At 39.9% G+C, this 19,802-nt stretch overlaps 1 protein-coding gene across 1 annotated transcript; it reads left to right on the top strand.

The window, feature by feature from the left end:
- Positions 1-99: 99 nt before the first annotated feature.
- LOC116299852 (condensin complex subunit 1) lies at positions 100-19,700 on the top strand. The gene is made up of 34 exons (XM_089035369.1): positions 100-312; positions 586-661; positions 761-819; positions 1,200-1,291; positions 2,222-2,305; positions 2,636-2,796; positions 3,476-3,597; positions 4,230-4,353; positions 4,789-4,936; positions 5,563-5,685; positions 6,333-6,542; positions 6,824-6,917; positions 7,190-7,337; positions 7,665-7,799; positions 7,930-8,012; positions 8,460-8,629; positions 9,059-9,312; positions 9,724-9,808; positions 10,437-10,511; positions 10,842-10,903; positions 11,714-11,846; positions 12,449-12,533; positions 13,167-13,355; positions 13,611-13,855; positions 14,452-14,563; positions 14,943-15,066; positions 15,351-15,402; positions 15,738-15,841; positions 16,204-16,381; positions 16,889-16,983; positions 17,624-17,704; positions 18,218-18,401; positions 18,766-18,904; positions 18,981-19,700. Exons 1-34 carry the CDS (start codon positions 198-200, stop codon positions 19,373-19,375), a joined length of 4,536 nt encoding a protein of 1,511 aa, XP_088891495.1. The 5' UTR covers positions 100-197; the 3' UTR covers positions 19,376-19,700.
- Positions 19,701-19,802: the final 102 nt, after the last annotated feature.

The following is a 19,802-nucleotide window of genomic DNA, read 5'->3' as shown; positions in this document are numbered from 1 at the left end:
ATGACTTTTGTTTGTGAGCGGATATTGAACAGGCGTTCGTTAATGAAAGAGTGAAACATGGGACTAGCTTGTGATTGGTTGGTTAGAATCAGTTCGAAAAAAAGGCGGCCATATTTTTGACTTGAGAGAGAAGAAAATATAACAGTTGACAAAAAATTCTACTTTGGGGCCCCCAAAAACACTATAAACGCTTAAAAATGGACGTGGATTTCGTAATCCCGTTATCTACGGATGATTTATTGAATGGGGAACCTGGTTGTTACGTTGTAGAGGAAGTTTTTTCGTGCAGATCGTTACCAAACAAACTGGCGGGTAAGTCGCATCGTTAATTATCTTAATTTCTTGGTGTTTTATTCATTTTTAAAACATAGAATATATATCTTAAGCAGGCTTAGGTTCTGTAGTTTTAGTGGAGTGCTGGGTTGTACTGTCGTCCTTACCTTTGGGAAAATTGCTTTTTTGTAGAGGTATACAGGCTGTACATACACTCTATTTTCTGTTCAAATACGACACGTGAACGACGTGAACAACATTTTACGTAGATAATTGCAAGTAATATTACGAAAAAACTGTTGGATCTTTCAGATTGTTTCGTCGATTTGCGTACTCAAGGTCCATGTGCAATAATAGAGACTTTTGATGCATATTTTAGTCTTATCAGGTGAGAAACAAAAGGCTAATAGTGGACTTCATTTCACTTGAAATTCTAATTCATATCATAAATAAAGTGCATAAAAACCAAGTTATATATTTTTTATAGGCACTTTAATGATGTCGAGAATGCTCTCAGAGATGAAGCATTGCAAACATTACTGAAAGGTTTGTTAATATGTAACAAGATTTTTAAAAAGTAACTCCTATTTTTTGTTTGTTATTTACAGTGAGTGGTTAGTCAAAGACATCATATGACACTTCTGGATGGTTAGATAGCACTATCCAATGGATAAATCTTTATCCAGTGGATAAGTCAATGCAGTTATCCAATAAATTTATCCACTGGATAAGATTTATTTGTCGGATAGCGCTATTCACCCATGGCCAGCCCTAACCCAATCCTCCCCCCCCCCACCCAGCTTCATGTTTGCACCAGACATTTCTTGTTACTCAGGGGTTTCATCACTACCATTTTATCCTAGATACTTGTAACTTTCCCAGGAAGTTAAAAATCATAAGAATTTGTTTGTTATTTGTTTGATCAGCATTCAAGCAGCTGATCAATGACATCTCACCAATGGTGGAGCAAGGAGATGCTGATCCAGAAACAAGAAAAAGACATCTAAATGCTCTTAAGGTCTGCAAAAAAGCTCTTACTTTAAATGTATACAGTATCTACCTTATTAGGGATCACAGGTGGAGTAGCGCACTTGGTTAGTGCAATCGCCTTTCATACCTTGGTTCTCAGGTTTGATTCCCTGGACTCGGCATCACATGAGAACTTGGGTTAGGTTTGTCCCTTTGTTTCAGGGGTTTAATATATGGGTATTCCAGTTTTTCTTCCTCGTGAAATTAATCCAGCTATGTTCCAATTTGATCTGTAAGTTAGCCATGCCCTGACTTGGATCAGCCAAGAGGTTGTTTCAGGGTTCAATCTGTGAGTTAGCCGTGCCTTGACTTAGATCAGCCCAGAGGTTGTTTCAGGGTCTGATCTGTGAGTTAGCCATGCCCTGACATAGATCAGCCCAGAGGTTGTTTCAGGGTTCCATCTGTGAGTTAGCCATGCCCTGACTTAGATCAGCCCAGAGGTTGTTTCAGGGTTCGATCTATGAGTTAGCCATGCCCTGACTTAGATCAGCCCAGAGGTTATTCCAGGGTTCAATCTGTGAGTTAGCCATGCCCCAACTTTGATCAGCCCAGAGGTTGTTTCAGGGTTCAATCTGTGAGTTAGCCATGCCCTGACTTAGATCAGCCCAGAGGTTGTTTCAGGGTTCTATCTGTGAGTTAGCCATGCCCTGACTTAGATCAGCCCAGAGGTTGTTTCAGAGTTCAATCTGTGAGTTAGCAGTGCCCTGACTTAGATAAGCCCAGAGGTTATTCCAGGGTTCTATCTGTGAGTTAGCCATGCCCTGACTTAGATCGGCCCAGAGGTTATTCCAGGGTTTGATCTGTGAATTAGCCGTGCCCTGACTTAGATCAGCCCAGAGGTTGTTGCAAGGTATCAATAAAATTTGATAATTTTCTTATTGAAACTTATTATCTTTTCTCCTGATGATTTTTTCATCAGATGACATGTTATTTGCTGGTACAAATCTCAAGTCTTTATGAATCTGATGCCACAAAACCAACCACACAAGTCAGTGCTCCAAAGGTATTTGCTTTATTATTTCTATGCATTGATTAATGTATCTATAGTGTATGCAAACCTCTCTTGGATGGAAAGGAACAGAGTAAGGTATATTGTGTAGTTCCAGAAAATATCCCTCCCTAATGGAGGAGGATTACAATTTCCAAGGGGTTGGGAGTGTCTGAGGAGGGTATATTGTGTAGTTCCAAAAGATATTCAAACCTCCCCCACGGAGGGGAATTTGGAATTTCCAAGGGGTGGAGAGGGTAAAATTGAATCCTCTCCATGCTAGACAGATAGTTTATTGATGTGCTTGTAATATTGATAATAGCTCATTTTGTCTTTATTATCTAGGGACGGGGAAAGTCTTGTGCTGCATCAAAGAAAAAATCAACATCAAAAAGCTTTGAGTGGGATTCCGAGAGAGATAGAGTTATAGAACTACTGGGTCACGTGTTGCAACTGGACATTAACAGACTGTGGGATCCCCCCATAGTAGAGGAGGAATTTGTAAAGTAGGTTTGAAAACCAGGATTTAGCAGCTGTACCACATAGTTTTCTATGTGATAGTTATAATAATAATATAATAATAATATCTTTATTTACCCTGATAAAAGCCGATCAGCTGGACATATTGAACAGCTGGTATGAACCGGTGATCAGCAAACTACATTTTAAACTACTACTATAATATATATATTCTCTGCAATAGTTACATGTGTGATACCCCACTCTATTGATTGAGAGTGGACCAGTAGCAATATGCATTTATGCAAAGCCCTAATGGAGACCTACCACACAAAGGAAGAATGGGTTTATTTTGTGATGTAACTTTCAAGATATATACACCAACTTGCAAGAATGTTGACATATGAAAATAGAACATTAGTGATTTAGTGGGATAGGAATTATATTAAAAAACAAAAGAAGATCACTGAAGCTGAACTTTTTCTTTTGTCTTTTAATGTATTCCTTTCTCACTAAATCACTAATGTTCTATTTTCGTATGTCAACGTTCTTGCAAGTAGGTGTATTCAGTATTAAACAGTTCTAAAATGGTTTCTCTAAAATGTAAAAATTATAAAGGAATTTATGTTATAAAAATTGTAATTTAAAGTAACTAATTGTAAATTGTTGTTGTTGTTGTTTGTTTCAGCAAAAAATAATGTACTGTTATATTTTCTATTTTTTCAGCCTCGTAACTGGATTTTGTTACAAACTGCTTGAAAATCCTGTCGTAACGAAAGCTAAAATTACAAAGGATTTAGTTTTCAATATGCTCGGAACTGTTGTTAAGAAATACAGCACAGGACTGAGTAAGTTGATCTATTCACTTGTGCTACTTGTGTTATCTGTTTTGTGGATCCCCGAACAACAGTTACTGTGAGTAGGAAAAAAAACAACTAGTCTTCTATTCAAAAAATTTGTAGCAAAAAAAAAAAGATTTTTACTATTTTTAGGAATCTCTCCCAGACACTCATTTTCTTACTCCCTGCCTTGCATGTTCTGGGGTTCATAACCTGTGATACGAAAACATTTCTCACCTTGCTCTTACTGCAAACACATTTGCGCATCCACTACAGACTTGAGCAGTGTTGTTACCCATGAAATAACGAAAAAATATGATAAATAAACAACTCCTGTACAGATATTCTACACAATAATCTGTATGGATAAAACTATGTGTACCCTACATGGTGGACACACCGTATGACAAAACGTTCTTTGCAAAAGAACTCTTTCAAGTGCAGTTCTGACACATGCGCGTGTACCCAAACCCCACCCATCAAGTCACCTCTCTAATCTAAGTCAGGTCACAGATAAACCAGATAACCTTCAAATCAAGAGAGGTCCATAAGGAGTACAGTGGGGATGGGAATTTCTCATACTAATCAAAAATAAATTAGATATGAATACTCTCCATATTCCTACTGTATAACTGCAACAGGTACAAGTCTGAAGATAGTGCAGCTTATTCAACACTTTGAGCATCTTGTTCCTCACCTGTCACAAGCCGTCGACCTCATCGCCACTGAGTTTGGGGTCAAGGGCATTGTAGCAGAAATTATAAGGTACTGATCAGAAACATTTGAAATCTTCTAGGGTGGATCACAGGGCATGACTAGACCTCAGTTTTATCATAACATTGAAACAACGTCAGGTCTCATGAGAGTAACTCACAGATTGAGCCCTGCAACAGCCTCAGGGTTGATCTAAGTCAGTGTACAGCTAACTCACAGATATAGAACCCTGAAAGAACCTCAAGACTGATCAAAGTCAGGGCACTGCTAACTCACAGATATAGAACCCTGAAACAGCCTCTGGGCTGATCAAAGTCAGGGCACAGCTAACTCACAGATGGAACCCTGAAACAACCTCTGGGCTGATCAAAGTCAGGGCACAGCTAACTCACAGATTGAACCCTGAAATAACCTCTGGGTTGATTTACATGTAAGTCAGGGCATGGCCAACTCACAGATAAAATAAAGATGATTTTTTAATTCTAGGGAAATTGGAATGATGAATCCAGCAGATCTCACCAAGGATACCAGTGGAACAAGAGCATATGCTGATTTCATTGTTGACCTGACCAGTAGAATCCCTTCACTAGTTCTCAATAACATTAGTTTGCTAATCTGTCATCTTGATGGAGAGGTGAGGAGTAATTAATTAATTAATGAAAAAATCAGTCACATCAATGTCAGGCAGAGTTGCCTGTTAAATACATCATGTAGTATGGTAGTATACTGTATACTGTAGGTAATAGGACTACAGTACATGCTGTCCAATTTGGAAATAATTGGATGAAAAAAAATTCCTAGGACTGACAAAATTGGAAGAGTTGGATAGGCCAAGTCCAATTTGGCAGTCAGAGGAATTTTTTGGATTCAGTAATTTCCAAATTGGACGGACATGTAGTCCTATTGCAGATTAATTATATCATCCCAAACTATACTATACTGATTCCGTAAGTCATAGTTTTCACTCGAAAGAATGTGAATGGAAATGATCCAAATTAACCTTTAATTTGGACAGGAAAGAGAATTTGAAAATAATATGATAGTTGCTTATATGGGATTATAGAGTGATGATACAATTAGTTATGTAATTAGCTCAGTCATACCTTGTTTCTGGCTCAACATCACTGGTCAAAATGGTGAGCAATATTACTGCAAACCTTATCAAATTCTGGCCAGACATTGTTTGGTAACCGGCTGTAATTCTTTAGCCCAAGTTAGTTTAACCCTTATTTACTTTTTTCTAACTTTGTTTTTCCCCAGTCATATTCAATGCGTAATGGTGTACTCGGTGCAATGGGAGAGATTGTCCTTAAGGTTCTCAGTAGTGGTGAACTGGATGATAATGCCAAGAACCTGAGAGACCAGTTCCTGGACAAACTAGAGGTATTTGAATCTGTCTTTCCCATACTACAACAATGGAGTATATCTCTATTTTGTGTAGAATATTAGGTAGTGCACATGCCCTGATTGGTTGATAGCTGTGCTGTACAGTATTAATGGAGCATGGTTGCTGAGTCAACGGCAATTGCACGCAGCCATCTTTACAAAACTAAGAAGTGAAGAGAGCAGCATAGAAAACAAAACTACGATTTGTTTTTTTTATATAATAAAAATAATAAACACACACATATAGAGCAGTTTTCGTATGACTGTGAAAAGCTCAGTGCCGTTAGCGTGGCGTGCCGTTACCATGATGCTTTCTAGGATTTTAATTGGCTGATTTTCTTCACACGCAATGTGATTGGTCCAGCATGGATGTGGCCGTGTCCAAGCCATGTTCATGTCATGTTTCGAGTATTTGATTGGATAGAGAGTAAATTCTCGTGTAATGTGATTTGTCAGGCGTATCCCTTGCCGTGTCACGACCGTGTTGATGCCGTGAACTTTTCACGGTCATACAAAAACTGCTCTCTATATATACTGTGTCATGTAATATAAATGTACTGTACTATTATTACTCTGCTTGGGTCGTAAGAAATTACCATAATAAATTATTAATTCGTTTAGGATAATTTGTATTCCTCCAACAGGCACACCTCCATGATACCAATGCTTATGTACGCAGCAAAGCTCTACAGATTTGGTTACAGCTGTGCAATAACATGGCAATACCCTTACCAAGGCAACAACACCTGCTAGAGTTAGTGATAGGCCGATTACATGACAAGTCCAGCAGCGTCAGGAAATATGCCGTACAACTGCTGAAGTGCTTCCTCGTCAATAACCCATTTGGGGCAAAAGTAAAATACTGTTTACAATGATTTGATAAATTTGATTAATTATAGCTGTAGTACATATATACATCAACATATATTTCAATTGACTAGTCCAAAGTAGGTTGAGACGTAAATTTTTGAACTACCCTTCCACAGACCCTCCCCAACCCCCTGGGAAATTTGATCCCCCCTCTATAATGGTAAAGCCATGTCATCAGACATGCCGTTATCTATTTACTGTACAGATTCTGTGATTAGGGGTTCAAAGTCATTTTTTAAAGGAATGGTTTGTATTTCCCATTCAGCTGCCTCTTGATCACTTGAAAGGAAAGCTGACCGTAGAAATGGAGAAACTAAAAGAAATGGCACCACACCTGACACAAAAGTCTGACAACCAAGGTATGTGCTCTTTGAGCCGGCATAGATCAGTAAGTACATACTTTTTCCCCAGCCTCTTTTGCAGGTTTTTTTTACTTTCTTTAATTTGTGTAATAAAAAGTGAGGAGAGGTTGGTGAGAGAGGATGCTAGCTCATATTTATATTTAATAGTTATTATTATTGGTGGAGATAATGGAGTTGCCGATAAGAAAAGCAAAAGCAGAGCCTCACCCACCCCTCTCTCCCATAAAAAAATACATTCAAAATCAAACTGTCTGTCTATCTCTTCATAGTACCGGTTGTTCTTGCATGTGCTGGTGAAACTTGGAAAGCAATAGAGCCTGAGGTGAAGGCAACTGTAGAGGAATACATTGCACAAGAAGATGAAGAAGATAATGATGATGAACAGACAGACGAATCTGAACCAGAAGCATTAACAATGTAAGTGGCAAAGATAAGCTAATTGTAATTGAATTATCTTTTGCCTGGGTTATAAAAATAGCCTCTATTTATAATTTATATATAATATATATTGTATAGAATAGATTTTATAGTGCTGATATTAGTTGATGAGGTCATGCATTCAATTCACTGTAAACATCATGAAAAATAATAAAACTCATAAAATTTTTGAAAAGCATGATGTTCAACTATAACTAGTGATAGCCTTCATCAGAAAGACCACAGCTACAATATTTTACAGGATCACAACAAGGTTTATTATCATAATATAATTCTAAAGGCTACTTGTTATGCTATTACGTATAGGACTTTGAAGGAGATAAAGCAGCTGCTAAATGAAGGATACCACAAGAAAGCACTAACAACATTGAAGAAAGCCCAGAGAAAGTGGCCCAATGAAGCCGTTCTCCATGCCGATACAGTGAACAAAGGAAATCTGTTGTATGTATCTTGTGTAACCATAGTTACTAGAGGGAGGCCCCCGCCTCTATTATTTATGGTGTAATATATTCTGGAATGGAATTTCAAACATAAGGATCAAGGTAAAAAAGGATTTAATCTTTTATTTCAGTGAAGAGGAGAATGAATCAGAAGAGGTAGACAAGGATAAATTGGTTGCAGAAGAGCTGTCTATCTTGAAGGCGATCTTTTTGGGTTAGTAGCTTATGGTGTGAGAAGTTTTTCTTATGATGATGATTTTCTCTTCATTGTAATTATTCTTCTTCCTTCCTTCCTTCCTTCCTTCCTTCCTTCCTTCCTTCCTTCCTTCCTTCCTACCTTCCTTCCTTCCTTCCTACCTTCCTTCCTTCCTTCCTTTCTGCCTTCCTTCCTACCTTTCTACCTTCCTTCCTTCCTTCCTTCCTTTTATCCATCCTTCCATTCTTCCTTTCTTTGCTTGCCTGCTTTCTTCCACCATTCAATATCCCTCACTTGTTTTCTTTCTCCCTCCCTCCCTCTCTACCTTCTTCCTATGTTCTTCCTTTATCCTTTTCACCTCCTTGACTGCAAGCTCTTCTACCTTCCCACTTGGGTAATTAAAAACCATTTTTCTTTGACTTTCACGTAGTCTTGTATTTTGACTCTATAACTTTAATATTACAGCACCAGAAGATGGAGCCCCACTAGAATCGGCTCAAGAAGAGGAAGAACTTAACCCTGAAGCTCTTCTTGACGCAGCCAATCAAAATACAGATGAAAATAACACTGAATCTAATAACAATGGATTAGTGAATGAAATCAGTAAACAACAGCTTGTTGTGCAGTATCTTCAGGTATAGTGTACACCTGTATTCATGTATACAGATTATTCTAACACTGTTGCAAATGCAGCCAATCAGAATGCAGGAAAGCTGTCGGCTAGTGTATATCCAGTATTATCCCATTTGAGACAAACAGTAAGTTTGCAATGATAGAGACATGTGAATAATTGTCCAAGGTGTTAAAAAATCTGTCTATCGTTGCAATCTCACTGTTCATCTCATTCCAATGCAAAGGCATGGCTACCTTTCAAGATGGCATGGGGAACTATGAAAGGGACTATAGCATTCTTTCTGGTTGACAGCACATGATGGTCAGTGTTTGACCACCATTTGGAGTAGATAATGAAATCTTCAAAGACATTTATTATCAGCTGAGTGAAAACCAGTTATTTTTAAATAGAATCCTTTGAATGCTATGATACTTTCTATACTTTTCTCCAGGACTATGTCAACTTCCAAACACAAATGGAAAAAGCTGTTCCAGTCATTTGCCAACTTCTTGGATCCAAGACTATTAGTGATGTTTCTGAATCCATTGAATTTTTTGTGACTGCTTATGAGTTTGGACTGCGGAACGCTATCTATGGGGTGCGCAGGATGCTAGTACTGATATGGTCCCGAGATGCTGCTGTTAAGGATTCAGTGGTTGAGGCCTATAAGGGACTATATCTTGATCCACCTTCTCCTAATCAAAGGTATTCTACCAACAGTGAAAATTTGGTTCAGTTTTCTTTCTTTTCCTAACAAATGTTCTGTGGTTCCTAGAAGTAATTTATCTTATATCAAGTTATTACAAGAGAGAATTGTCATAAGAGCAGGCATAGCTCAGTTGGCTATTGCCAGTGCACGGCCTTCCCACGCACCTTTCCAAGCACTTAACAAAATTAATGAGGCCCTGGCTTGGGAGATTTGGGCAATCAATCCCTACAGTTTCAAAGTTGATATAATTTATTACCATTACCTTCTTACCTTTTTTATACCTTTCTTAGTACAGTATTTACTACATACATGTAACTACAATCAAATTCCCATCCCTGTCTGGGCTAGTATGTTGTTTATTGATATGAGATTGATGATTCACAATGATACATTGTATTTACTTGTAGGACTAAGACAGCTCTCATAGTAAAGAACATGATAGCATTGACACATGGTGCATCTATTGGTGATCTGACCTCGCTGGAAGAACTGGTGAGTAAAGGATGATTTGATCCCATGCATTACTAAGGAAGTAAAAGGAGAGGGAGGGAGGAAGCGGTGAAAGGGAAGGAGGGAGGAAGTTGAGGGAGAGAGGGAGAAGTGGAGGAAGGAAAAAAGGGAGGAAGTGGAAGAAGGGAGAGAGGGAGGAAGTGGAGAAGGGAGATGGAGGAAGTGGAGGGAGGGAGGCAGAGATGGAGGAATGAGATGGCGTAAGTGGAGGAAGGGAAGGAGGGAGAAAGTGGAGGAAGCGAGCGTTGGAGTGAGGAAAGGGCGGCCGTTGGACGAAGAGAGAGGCGGACGTGGGGATCCCGGCCGGAGGCCGGGCCCGTTGGGCCGGCGACCCTGCGGCCGTGGCGCTCCGCTTCCCCGTGCGTGCCGCGCGCGCGTGCGTCCTTGCGGATGTCGGCCGGAGCGGCGCCGTGGCGGCCCCGCGCGGCGGCGTGGCGGGCGGGATCGCCCGTTTCGGCTCGCGCCCGCCGTGGGAGGTGTGACTGTTAGGTCAGCGGCCGGCCGTGGAGAAAGTAAGTGGAGGGAAGAGGAGTAGAGCGATACATATGTTGTTTATTAATATTGTATTGACATCATTAACTAAATTAATGGAAAATTTTTTTGTTATTAGATGAGTGAGCTGATGAAAGGAAAGCTAATACCTGGTCCTGTCATTAAACTGTTATGGGAGAAGTTCACTATGAAGGTAATTCCTCAGCCTGAAACCACAATGCGAGTGCATTCATGTGTGCACTGTTGTCTTCAAGGCTAACTAGTGTGCTCATCAGGAATTAGTTTGCTGCTTTGCTCACGTTCTGACGATACAATAGAGATTTCGCATAGAAGAGGATGCCTTAGTACATTCTTTCCCATCTGCACACTCTGTTCAAAAAAGATTCCTTTTCCTTCGCTGTTTCTTGGCGTTCTGACAATTGATGCATCCTCAAGGCAACTGGGCATCAGTGCTTTCATCATGCTCACACCTTTTTTCCACGATAATTCATCATCAGGGCTTTACTTTTTGTTTAATTGATAGGTTTCTCAGACAACAGCTGAAGAAAGCCGTGCAGCTTTGATTCTACTTGGAATGTTAGCAAGGTGAGTAACCATGGTAACTACTACTAAAATGACATTATCGTTGTATCTTTGGTGATGTCACACACAACATAGCATGGTCACAATATGAACCAATCACTTACTGCTCACCCATCAAAATACGCGAGTGTGCTGCTGTCATGACAGGATGCATTTTTTTAAACTCTCTTCCAGATGATCTGAATTGCCCTATTTCGCTATGACGTCACTGCTCAAGTTTAAGTGGGGGATAGAATTGCCAAATCAAATAGAAAATTCAAAATTTGCGAAAAAGTGCAATCTAAAATGGCCTGGTTTTCAGATATAATTTGTGTTAATATGTACTAAAAATATTCTCAGCGTTTGGTGGCTATTCTTCTCTTCATGGATTGATACGGGTTTTAGAACAATTTTCGGTGAATTTGCATTAATTTGACCCCCTCCGACAATCATGATGCTTTGCGTTTAAACAATAGATTGTTGAAGATTGTTTTGATTTGACGTCATAGTGAAATAGGGCAATTATTGACGTAGAAATGACATCAATGCAAAACTGAGGTGTCCTGAAGCCTGTGAAAATTAACCTGGGGGAAAATTATGTCCATCATGAGTCATTGTGTTACTGTTATGAACCTCTTATTACCAACACTTTTTTTTTTTTTTGGTGGCCTTGAAATCAATAATTTAAAGAAAAAAATTGACTCCTCATTTTGCAAATTTTCCAATTCTGGTTAGCTAATATTTTCTCTCAGATCAACTGGTTACCACGCAATAGATTCTAACTCCTAGACCATTCGAATCCATAGCTTCTAACTCCAAGTTTTCTTTTTTCAGCGTGGAGACAGATATCATTCGCAGCAATGTGGATGTGTTGGTTAAAAGTGGTCTGGGAACCAGAGCTGAGGAAGACTTTTTACTTGCACGGGATACCTGTGTTGCTCTCCTAAAACTGAATAAAAAGAGCAAGGTAAACACTAAAGCCGCCAATACACGCTGCAATTTTTTCTCACGCTGGCAATGCAATCTCAATTTTTCTGTTGCATTGCCAACACGAGAAAAATTGCAGTGTGTATCAGCAGCTTAAGTTTCTAAGGGTGGATAGGATTGGTCTGTTGTTGATCGAGTATATTTCTCTAATGTCGACTTAGTAAGAGGCAGGGTGAACTGTCGATGGATCACCCTGTTGAACTTGATTTTGGAAGTTCTGCATCAGTATCTTTGCTTGGTCCACTGGTGTTCCAAACAGCTGTCCAATCTTTAGCCACGGGTTTTGCAAATTTGAATAAGAAAGAAAATTTTGGGAACATTTTGGTACCCAAACTGAAGTCCATTCAATGACACCATCATTGAAATGACCTATTGTTTGTCCAATTTTATAACCTTTAGTGTTATTTCTTTCTTTGCTTATAAGGATTAAATGTGACTAAATGAAAAAATCTCATACCCCACTACAAAGTGCAAGCTAAAGCGGTTGTTGATCTTACTTCATGACATGCAAACGTCCCTTCACCTCCCCTGAGGGGTTCATTATCAACTCTTGTTTTCTAAATTACTTCGTTTTTTTCTCAGACTTCAAGGGGTGGTACAGAGGAACCATTCCGTTTCCCAGCTTCACACGCGATCTTTGAGCGTCTCAGCCAGATCATTGTTTCAGGTGAGGTCTTCAAATTAGACATTAAAATCCTTTAAACATTTTCATACCCTGGGCAGATCAAAGTCTGGGCATGGCAAACTCAAATCCGGATATCCACGTTGGGTTTTATAGTCCATGCTATAGTCCATGCTTTTCGCCGAAAATGGCCAAAAATGACCTATCTTGCATCCTTCATAAATAATTCATATCTTTGACACTACTGCTATGCCCTGATTCCCTTAGATTGGAAGTCCATGATGAAACAGATAGCTTTCCATAAAATTCAAATTGAGACTAAGATCAAATGTCGAACTTCACATGAGCCAAACCTAATGACATCAAAAAAGACCGCCTTGTTATCTATTTAAATTAGGTTCAGCTCATGTGAAGTTCTGCGTTTGACCTGAGGCCAAACAAAAATATAAGTGTGTTTCCTGTTGCGCAATAGACCCTAATTTTCTTGCCGATTTTTGATGACCCTTATATTTTTTCATCCCCAAATGCATCACAGGGTTCCCAGTAAGCTCATTTCCACTGTTGTATCAGTAAAAAAAATCCTGACCTCCCAACCCCAATTATTTTTCTCATGCAGCAGGAAACACACTTATTTTTTTGTTTGGCCTGATCCTAACCAGCATTTTGTGGATTGTTAAGGTATTCGCAGAGTAGAGGACACTCACTGGATACCCATGGCAGAGCAGGCTATCAATGTGATATACGCCTTGTCTGAACACCCTGACACAATCTGTGAGGAGATCATTAGAAAGATTGCAGCTTCTTTGATTGACAAGGAAACCAGACAGTCACCCATACCAGAAGATGGTCAGGACACACAGACACAAGGTACGAGACAGTACTTATATATACATGTAAAGCAAAAGCAGTTGTCCGCTTCTTCACTTCATGGTTTCTTTCATTGCTTTCTTGCTTCTCTCGTGTTCTCTCGGTATTCCGCAATTTTAGATCAGAAGATCTACAACAGAAAACTGATTTCTTTCTCCCCCCCCCCCCCCCCCCCCCCCCCCCCAGAAAGGGAATTTCATTCGTTATCGATAACCTGTTTAATTAATCGATTAATCGCATGTGTATTCTCAATAGATGAAGCAAGTGGTCCACAGAATGGTCTCATCACAATACGGTCATGTCATTCCACAATGCTGGCGCGCTTTTTACACCTGAGTGGTCACGTGGCTCTACGTCAGTTGGTTCACCTTGATTCTAGCATACTGAAGGAGATCAAGAGGCGACAGTGCGTGCAAGAGAACGAGAAAGAGAAGGAAAGACAGGACAAGCAGGCAGGAAAAGAGAAGAGAAGTAATAACACGACTACAAATACTACAAAGGTAACAGCATACTTTTATGACTTAGCCACAATATGAAGCGCGCTTTGATTGGTTAAGCGGCCATCTCGCGGAGTATATATAGTTTCGTGTGTTTGTCTTTCTTTCAAGGGCAAAGGTGATGGATGTGCCGTCTTAATTCATTTTTGTTGTATTCTCTTGTGGTTTAGCTGTTAATATCAATCAACTTCATTAGAGTGCATTCAGTCAAACTGTTGAATAGTTGACCTAAATTAGATAAGTTAGTTACTATTTTAGGTGACCTCACATAAATTTGAAACTACGAGTAAACAGCTACTGAGATCAGGGGGAGAAACGATGATACAAATGAATGTCTATTTACTCATTCTCTGGTAAAACAATCCCCCGGATTAGCATGACCGTTATTTGGCGCGCTCTTACTATTTTAGGTGACGTCAACTAAATAGTTATCTAAGTTAGATACAATTATCTAACTATTCAACAGTTTAACTGAATGCACTCTACTGTAACAAAGCTTTATTTGCCCCCTTGATGTTCCATAATGTCTTGCGATCCAAGATGGCCGCCGTATCGTCGAATTAGTCCATTGATCTGTGAGTTTTCTTGTTGTGATCCAGGATACGACGACTACTGAAACAGCTGAGGAAGAGATGGGCCTGACGGGTGCCACATCAGATGATGTCGAGACTGAGTACATCAGGAACATATGTGAACAAGATATAGTAACAGGTAAAAATGGTAAAAGGCCGCCAAAAAGCAGGGCAGATTTTGTATGACTGTGAAATGTGGCGCGGAATTCCCATGACCGGTACCGCGTCCCAGTATTTTGATTGGTAGAACAGTGATGAGGCACCGTTGTGATTGGTTCAATGAATATCGTCTATAGCGTTACCGTGACGGTACCTTGTCCAAGCATTTGTTGATTGGTAGAACAGTGGTCAGACGCGCTGTGATTGGTTTAATCAATATCGTGTCTTTCTTACTGTGACAAAAAAAAGAAAAAGAGATCCAAAAATGGTATCATTTTCAGAACTACCTTCAACATAGCTCCAGTACAGTCACTGAATGTTATCGATTCTGATTGGTTGAATTTTGATTTGATTGACAGGTCAAAACCTTCTAGCTCTTCTGCGTCCACTGCTGGTCTGTGTATGCAGTAACCCAACCAAGTTCAATGACCACAGCCTACAGGCCGCTGCTGCACTGGCTTTGGCTAAATTTATGATGGTCAGGTAAGCATACGAAGAGCAAAGTGTATGTTATCTCTGATTAGAGTACATACCATATATCGGTGAAAAAGTTAGCAAAGAAAATCGTACAAATTAGTGTAAAGTTTCGTAGGTGTACGGTCTATTGGACTTACTAATTTGTGCAAACTTGTGCACTTTCTTACAACTTTTTTTCACGGATATATGGTATACACGCTATTATTGGCTTGCAAATCTTATGGACAGACTGTAATAGCCTTAAACATGCCTTCAATTTTACTCTTTTATTATGCGCTTTCTATTTTCAGTTCTCAATTCTGTGAGGGCCATCTTCAGTTATTGTTCACGATTCTAGAAAAGGTAAATAATGCCTATTAAGTCTACTATTTTTGATAAGTAGAACAACTGAAGTGAGGAATTTTACTGACGTAAACTGGGGTGCTTATTATTTACCTGTAAATTCCGGATTAAAAACCGATGGTATGCAACATTCCAATCGGAAAGTTTCGGAAAACTCGTTCTTGCGATTGAAGGTAATCCACTTTTCCCGCTCTTTTTGGTTCTTTCGGTAGACGCGTGTACCATCTCTCGAAAGGCAAAGTTTCCCGCTCTTTTCTTACAGTTTAGCGAATGAATTTCCAACATGTCATTAAACCAAGTTTTATTGCAGTTCTAATATGGTGATCCGTGCTTAGTCTCCACAGGCAAACATTCGCGCTAATACCATCATAGCTGTTGGTGATCTGACATTTAGGTTCCCTAACCTGCTAGAACCTTGGACCTCTCATCTGTATGCCAGGTAGGTTAAAACAACAGACAGTGACAACGACACCAACATAAAAAAGCAGCAAAACCACCATCAGCAATTAGCAACATCAGCAACACCAACAATATCAACAGCAATAATAGCAACGTCAAGCATTGAGTAGCAACAACAAGAGAAGCAGCAGCAACAACAACAACAGCAGCTGCAGCAGCACCAACAATAGCAGCTGTAACAACACCAACAACAATAACAACTGCTTCAATAGCAACACCCTCAACAGCAACAAAAACAGCAGAAGTAATAACACCAACAGCAGTATTGAGTTCCAAAAGTTGACAATTTTAAAACAATAAATATAGTATCTTCGACTGAACATCAGTTGCTGTTGTTTGCAGGCTACGGGATGACTCGCCACATGTGCGTAAGAACACCATGATGGTCCTGACTCACTTGATTCTCAACGACATGGTCAAAGTCAAAGGCAACATTAGTGAGATGGCAACATGTCTAGAAGATAAGGACAAGAGGATTGCTGATCTTGCTAAGCTGTTCTTCCTAGAACTGTCTAAAAAGGTATTGCCAGGGAAGGGAGGAAAGGGATATATTGGGAGAAAGGGGTCGAAGTCAAAGGCAACATTAGTGAGATGGCAACATGTCTAAACGATAAGGACAAGAGAATTGCTGATCTTGCTAAGCTGTTCTTCCTAGAACTGTCCAAAAAGGTATAGCCAGGTAGGAGGGAGGGAAGGAATGGATTGGGAGGTAGGAAGGGGTGGAGGGAGGGAGAGATGGATGGATGGGAGGGAGGGAGGGAGGTGGGGAGGGATGGATGGATGGGAGGGATGGATGGGAGGGATGGATGGATAAATGGATGGATGGAAGGGAGGGATGCGTGGATGGATGGATAGATGGGATAGAGGAAGGGATGGATGGATGGATTTTTGAATAGACGGATCGTAGGATTGGTGCCGGATAGCTCGATAAAAGAATGGGAAGATATAGCAACTGTTTGATAAAACTTCTCGACGGATGGTACCAATAACCGACCACTATGAAGTAATGTCCACCTTTATTCTACAGGGTAACGCTGTGTATAACGTCTTACCAGACATCATCAGTAGATTATCAGACCCTGACTGTGGGATCGAGGAAGAGCCGTTCAGGAATATTCTAAGGTAAACTTACAGTTATTTTACGAATCAAAACTGAGAGATAACGAAGATAAATTAGAAGTTCAACCGAGAACAGAATTCCTTTTAAAAAGTTTTTCTTATAGAGGAGCTAAATTATGGACTTCTGTTCCCTCACAAATCCGAACATCTTCTTCGAGGATTATTTTTAAAAAGAACTGATGTGTCTAAGTGATTTTATGTTTCTATTTAAAGCTGGTTGAACCGATAATTTATGTGTTTTATATAATGAGTTCATCTTAGTTTCTTTTTAAAGCTTTCACACATTGTTTTTAAATAGGATTTTTATTGTACGACTCTCATGCAAAGAAGTATTTTACATTTATGAAACTATCGTACTTAAATAAAGGTGCTACCTATCTATCTATAGTTACCAAGTGGTTTCGCGACAGCCATGTTGTAGGGCAGAAACAATGCAATGTTTTTAGCATGACTAAAAAAATTATGCAGAACCAGTACTGAAAGTATTGTCGAAGGGTTCATGTGCATTTTAAGGTGAAGATTTTTATGCGCTATATACAACATGGCTGCCATGACTGCTATGCAGGGACCGCGGAGCTAGAGGGTGAGGTGCCATAGGATTTCAACTTGAGCACATTCATTCAATTCTCCCATTGTGTTTCAGGTATATGTTATCTTTTATCCAGAAAGATCGCCAGTCAGAAAGCCTTGTGGAAAAACTCTGTCACCGATTCAGAGCGACAAGGTACGTACCCCTCCCCCAGAAAATATTTTCTCGCTGTTTAACTTTCATTAAATTTTATAAATAATAACTCAAGGATCAACACGCTTACAATAGACCATTTCACAGATCCCGCGGCTCAACCTCAGCCTCGTCAGCGTGTAATATATTCTTTAGAAATTGCCTACAACCTGTGAAATTTTTAAGTGTTTCAATTGTTCGTTGATGTGTAAATTCCTTTCATTACTACGGACTGTAGTCAAATTCTAAAGAATAATTACACGCTGACGAGGCTGAGGTTGAGTAACGGATCCGTGAAATGGTCTATTCCTCCACCTACCAAACAAAGCGCTTGGATATTAAACCCATGATGGGCTCACCAGTAAAAGCTTATTCCTAAAAACTAAGGATGGTTTTCCTGTGGTAGTCTAGTGGCAGAGGGAGAACTGTTACCGAAAGGGATTTTTTTACTACAGACTCTTCCCAGTTCCTGCTCATCCACAGGAAGCCCACTTTATTTATGTTACTATTTTACAGGTGTGATCGACAGTGGCGTGACCTGGCTTTCTGTCTATCTCTTCTTCCTTACAATGAACGAGCCATTCGAAAACTAAACGAGAACTTTGGCTGCTTCCACGACAAGCTGAGTGATGAAGATGTGCACCAGTCTTTTATGACTATCATTGGAAAGTCCAAAAAGTTTGCGAAAATAGAATTAAAGGTAGGTTAAAGCAGGCTTCCTGGAATATAAAGCGCACGAGATCTTAACTGTTTGGACACAGTCAAGGCACGGCACGGCACGGCACGTACTTACCTTGAGTATTTTACAGCCATACAAAATCTTCTCTGCGTTAAACTCCGCCCGGTTAGCTCAGTTGGTAAGAGCGTCGGTCTAGTGTGCAGCAGGTTGTTGTTCAACCCTCAACTAAAAAAGTACTCCGCAGGGTCTTAAAATATCTGAGAAGGTGCTGCCTTTTTTACATCTTCGCGTAGCTTGAATGACCACGTCAATGGCGGTCCCGTCCTGTCGCATATTCTTCATGATACCAATCTGTCTTTGCTAAACTGTAAAATCATTTTATCAGACACTGGTAGAGGAGCTAGAACAACGCATTGATGAGTGTCACAACAAAGGAATGGACGACGAAGCTGGGTACGAGCGCGCGTCCAAAGCATCAGGAATGGCTGCTAAGACAAAGAAAAGTGTTTCTGCTACACCTTCAGGTGAGTGAGCAATAAGATCGAGAGCACGAGTTTAACACCACGCCTTAACGACTAACTTTACCTTTAAAATTTAAAGGAAAATCCACTCGGTCGCGTAAAGGCGTAACACCTGCAAGAGGACGACGCAAGAAGACAGTTGACGATGACAGCGATTCAGAAGAGGATCCCGCAGCAGGCAGTAAGACAACAGCGTGTACTCCTCGAAACCCGCGGGTACGTCCACCCAAATCAGCCAAAAGACAATCCACTAAAAAGCGCAAGCAAATGCCGTCTTTTGAAAGCGATGATGACGATGATGATGTTGAATTGTTCGACCTCGAAGAGGAAGACGAGGATGATGAGGAAATCAGCGATGATGAAAATATCGAACCAAACCAGGGAAATGTTAAGAATAAGTCTTCAAAGAAGAAGGTGAAAAACAAGGCGAAAGGAAGTACCAGTACATCAAAGAGCAGAAGCATCAGGACATAGCGTTAGGGAAACCTTCGTGGTCAACTGTATATAAGACCCCTATACTAATTTTTTTATTCAATAATATCTAATCCCCTGTATACACATTTCTGTTACTGGGATACCTGTGTTTTAAAAAAGTGTGTCCCATTCCCTCTCTTGCTGCCACACAGGACACCCAGTTAAGTAGTTTGTAGATCAGTAATGCATGACATTTGATTGCAAAAGGTTAAGATTTCTGGAGCATGTGAAATATAGTGGATATTCAATCTCTAAGACGTGTGGGCTGTAGTAACTGTGTTGATATGATTACACTGTAGTATTAAAAGTTCAATTATAAAATGTATCATTTCTCTGGTTATAGTTTGATCCTCAATGACCTCACACACTTGTTTGAAGGAGCAAGTGTGGCTTGGTTGATTAGTGTTTTGCCTGCTAAGCAAGAGGT

This window comes from Actinia tenebrosa, unplaced genomic scaffold (assembly GCF_029948245.1).
Source record: "Actinia tenebrosa isolate PJP-AT-01 unplaced genomic scaffold, QUT_ActTen_1.0 PGA_scaffold3__52_contigs__length_22856419, whole genome shotgun sequence".
NCBI lineage: Eukaryota > Metazoa > Cnidaria > Anthozoa > Actiniaria > Actiniidae > Actinia > Actinia tenebrosa.
The sequence above is the reverse complement of the archived record's forward strand: the minus strand, read 5'-3'. Positions and strand labels throughout refer to the sequence as shown.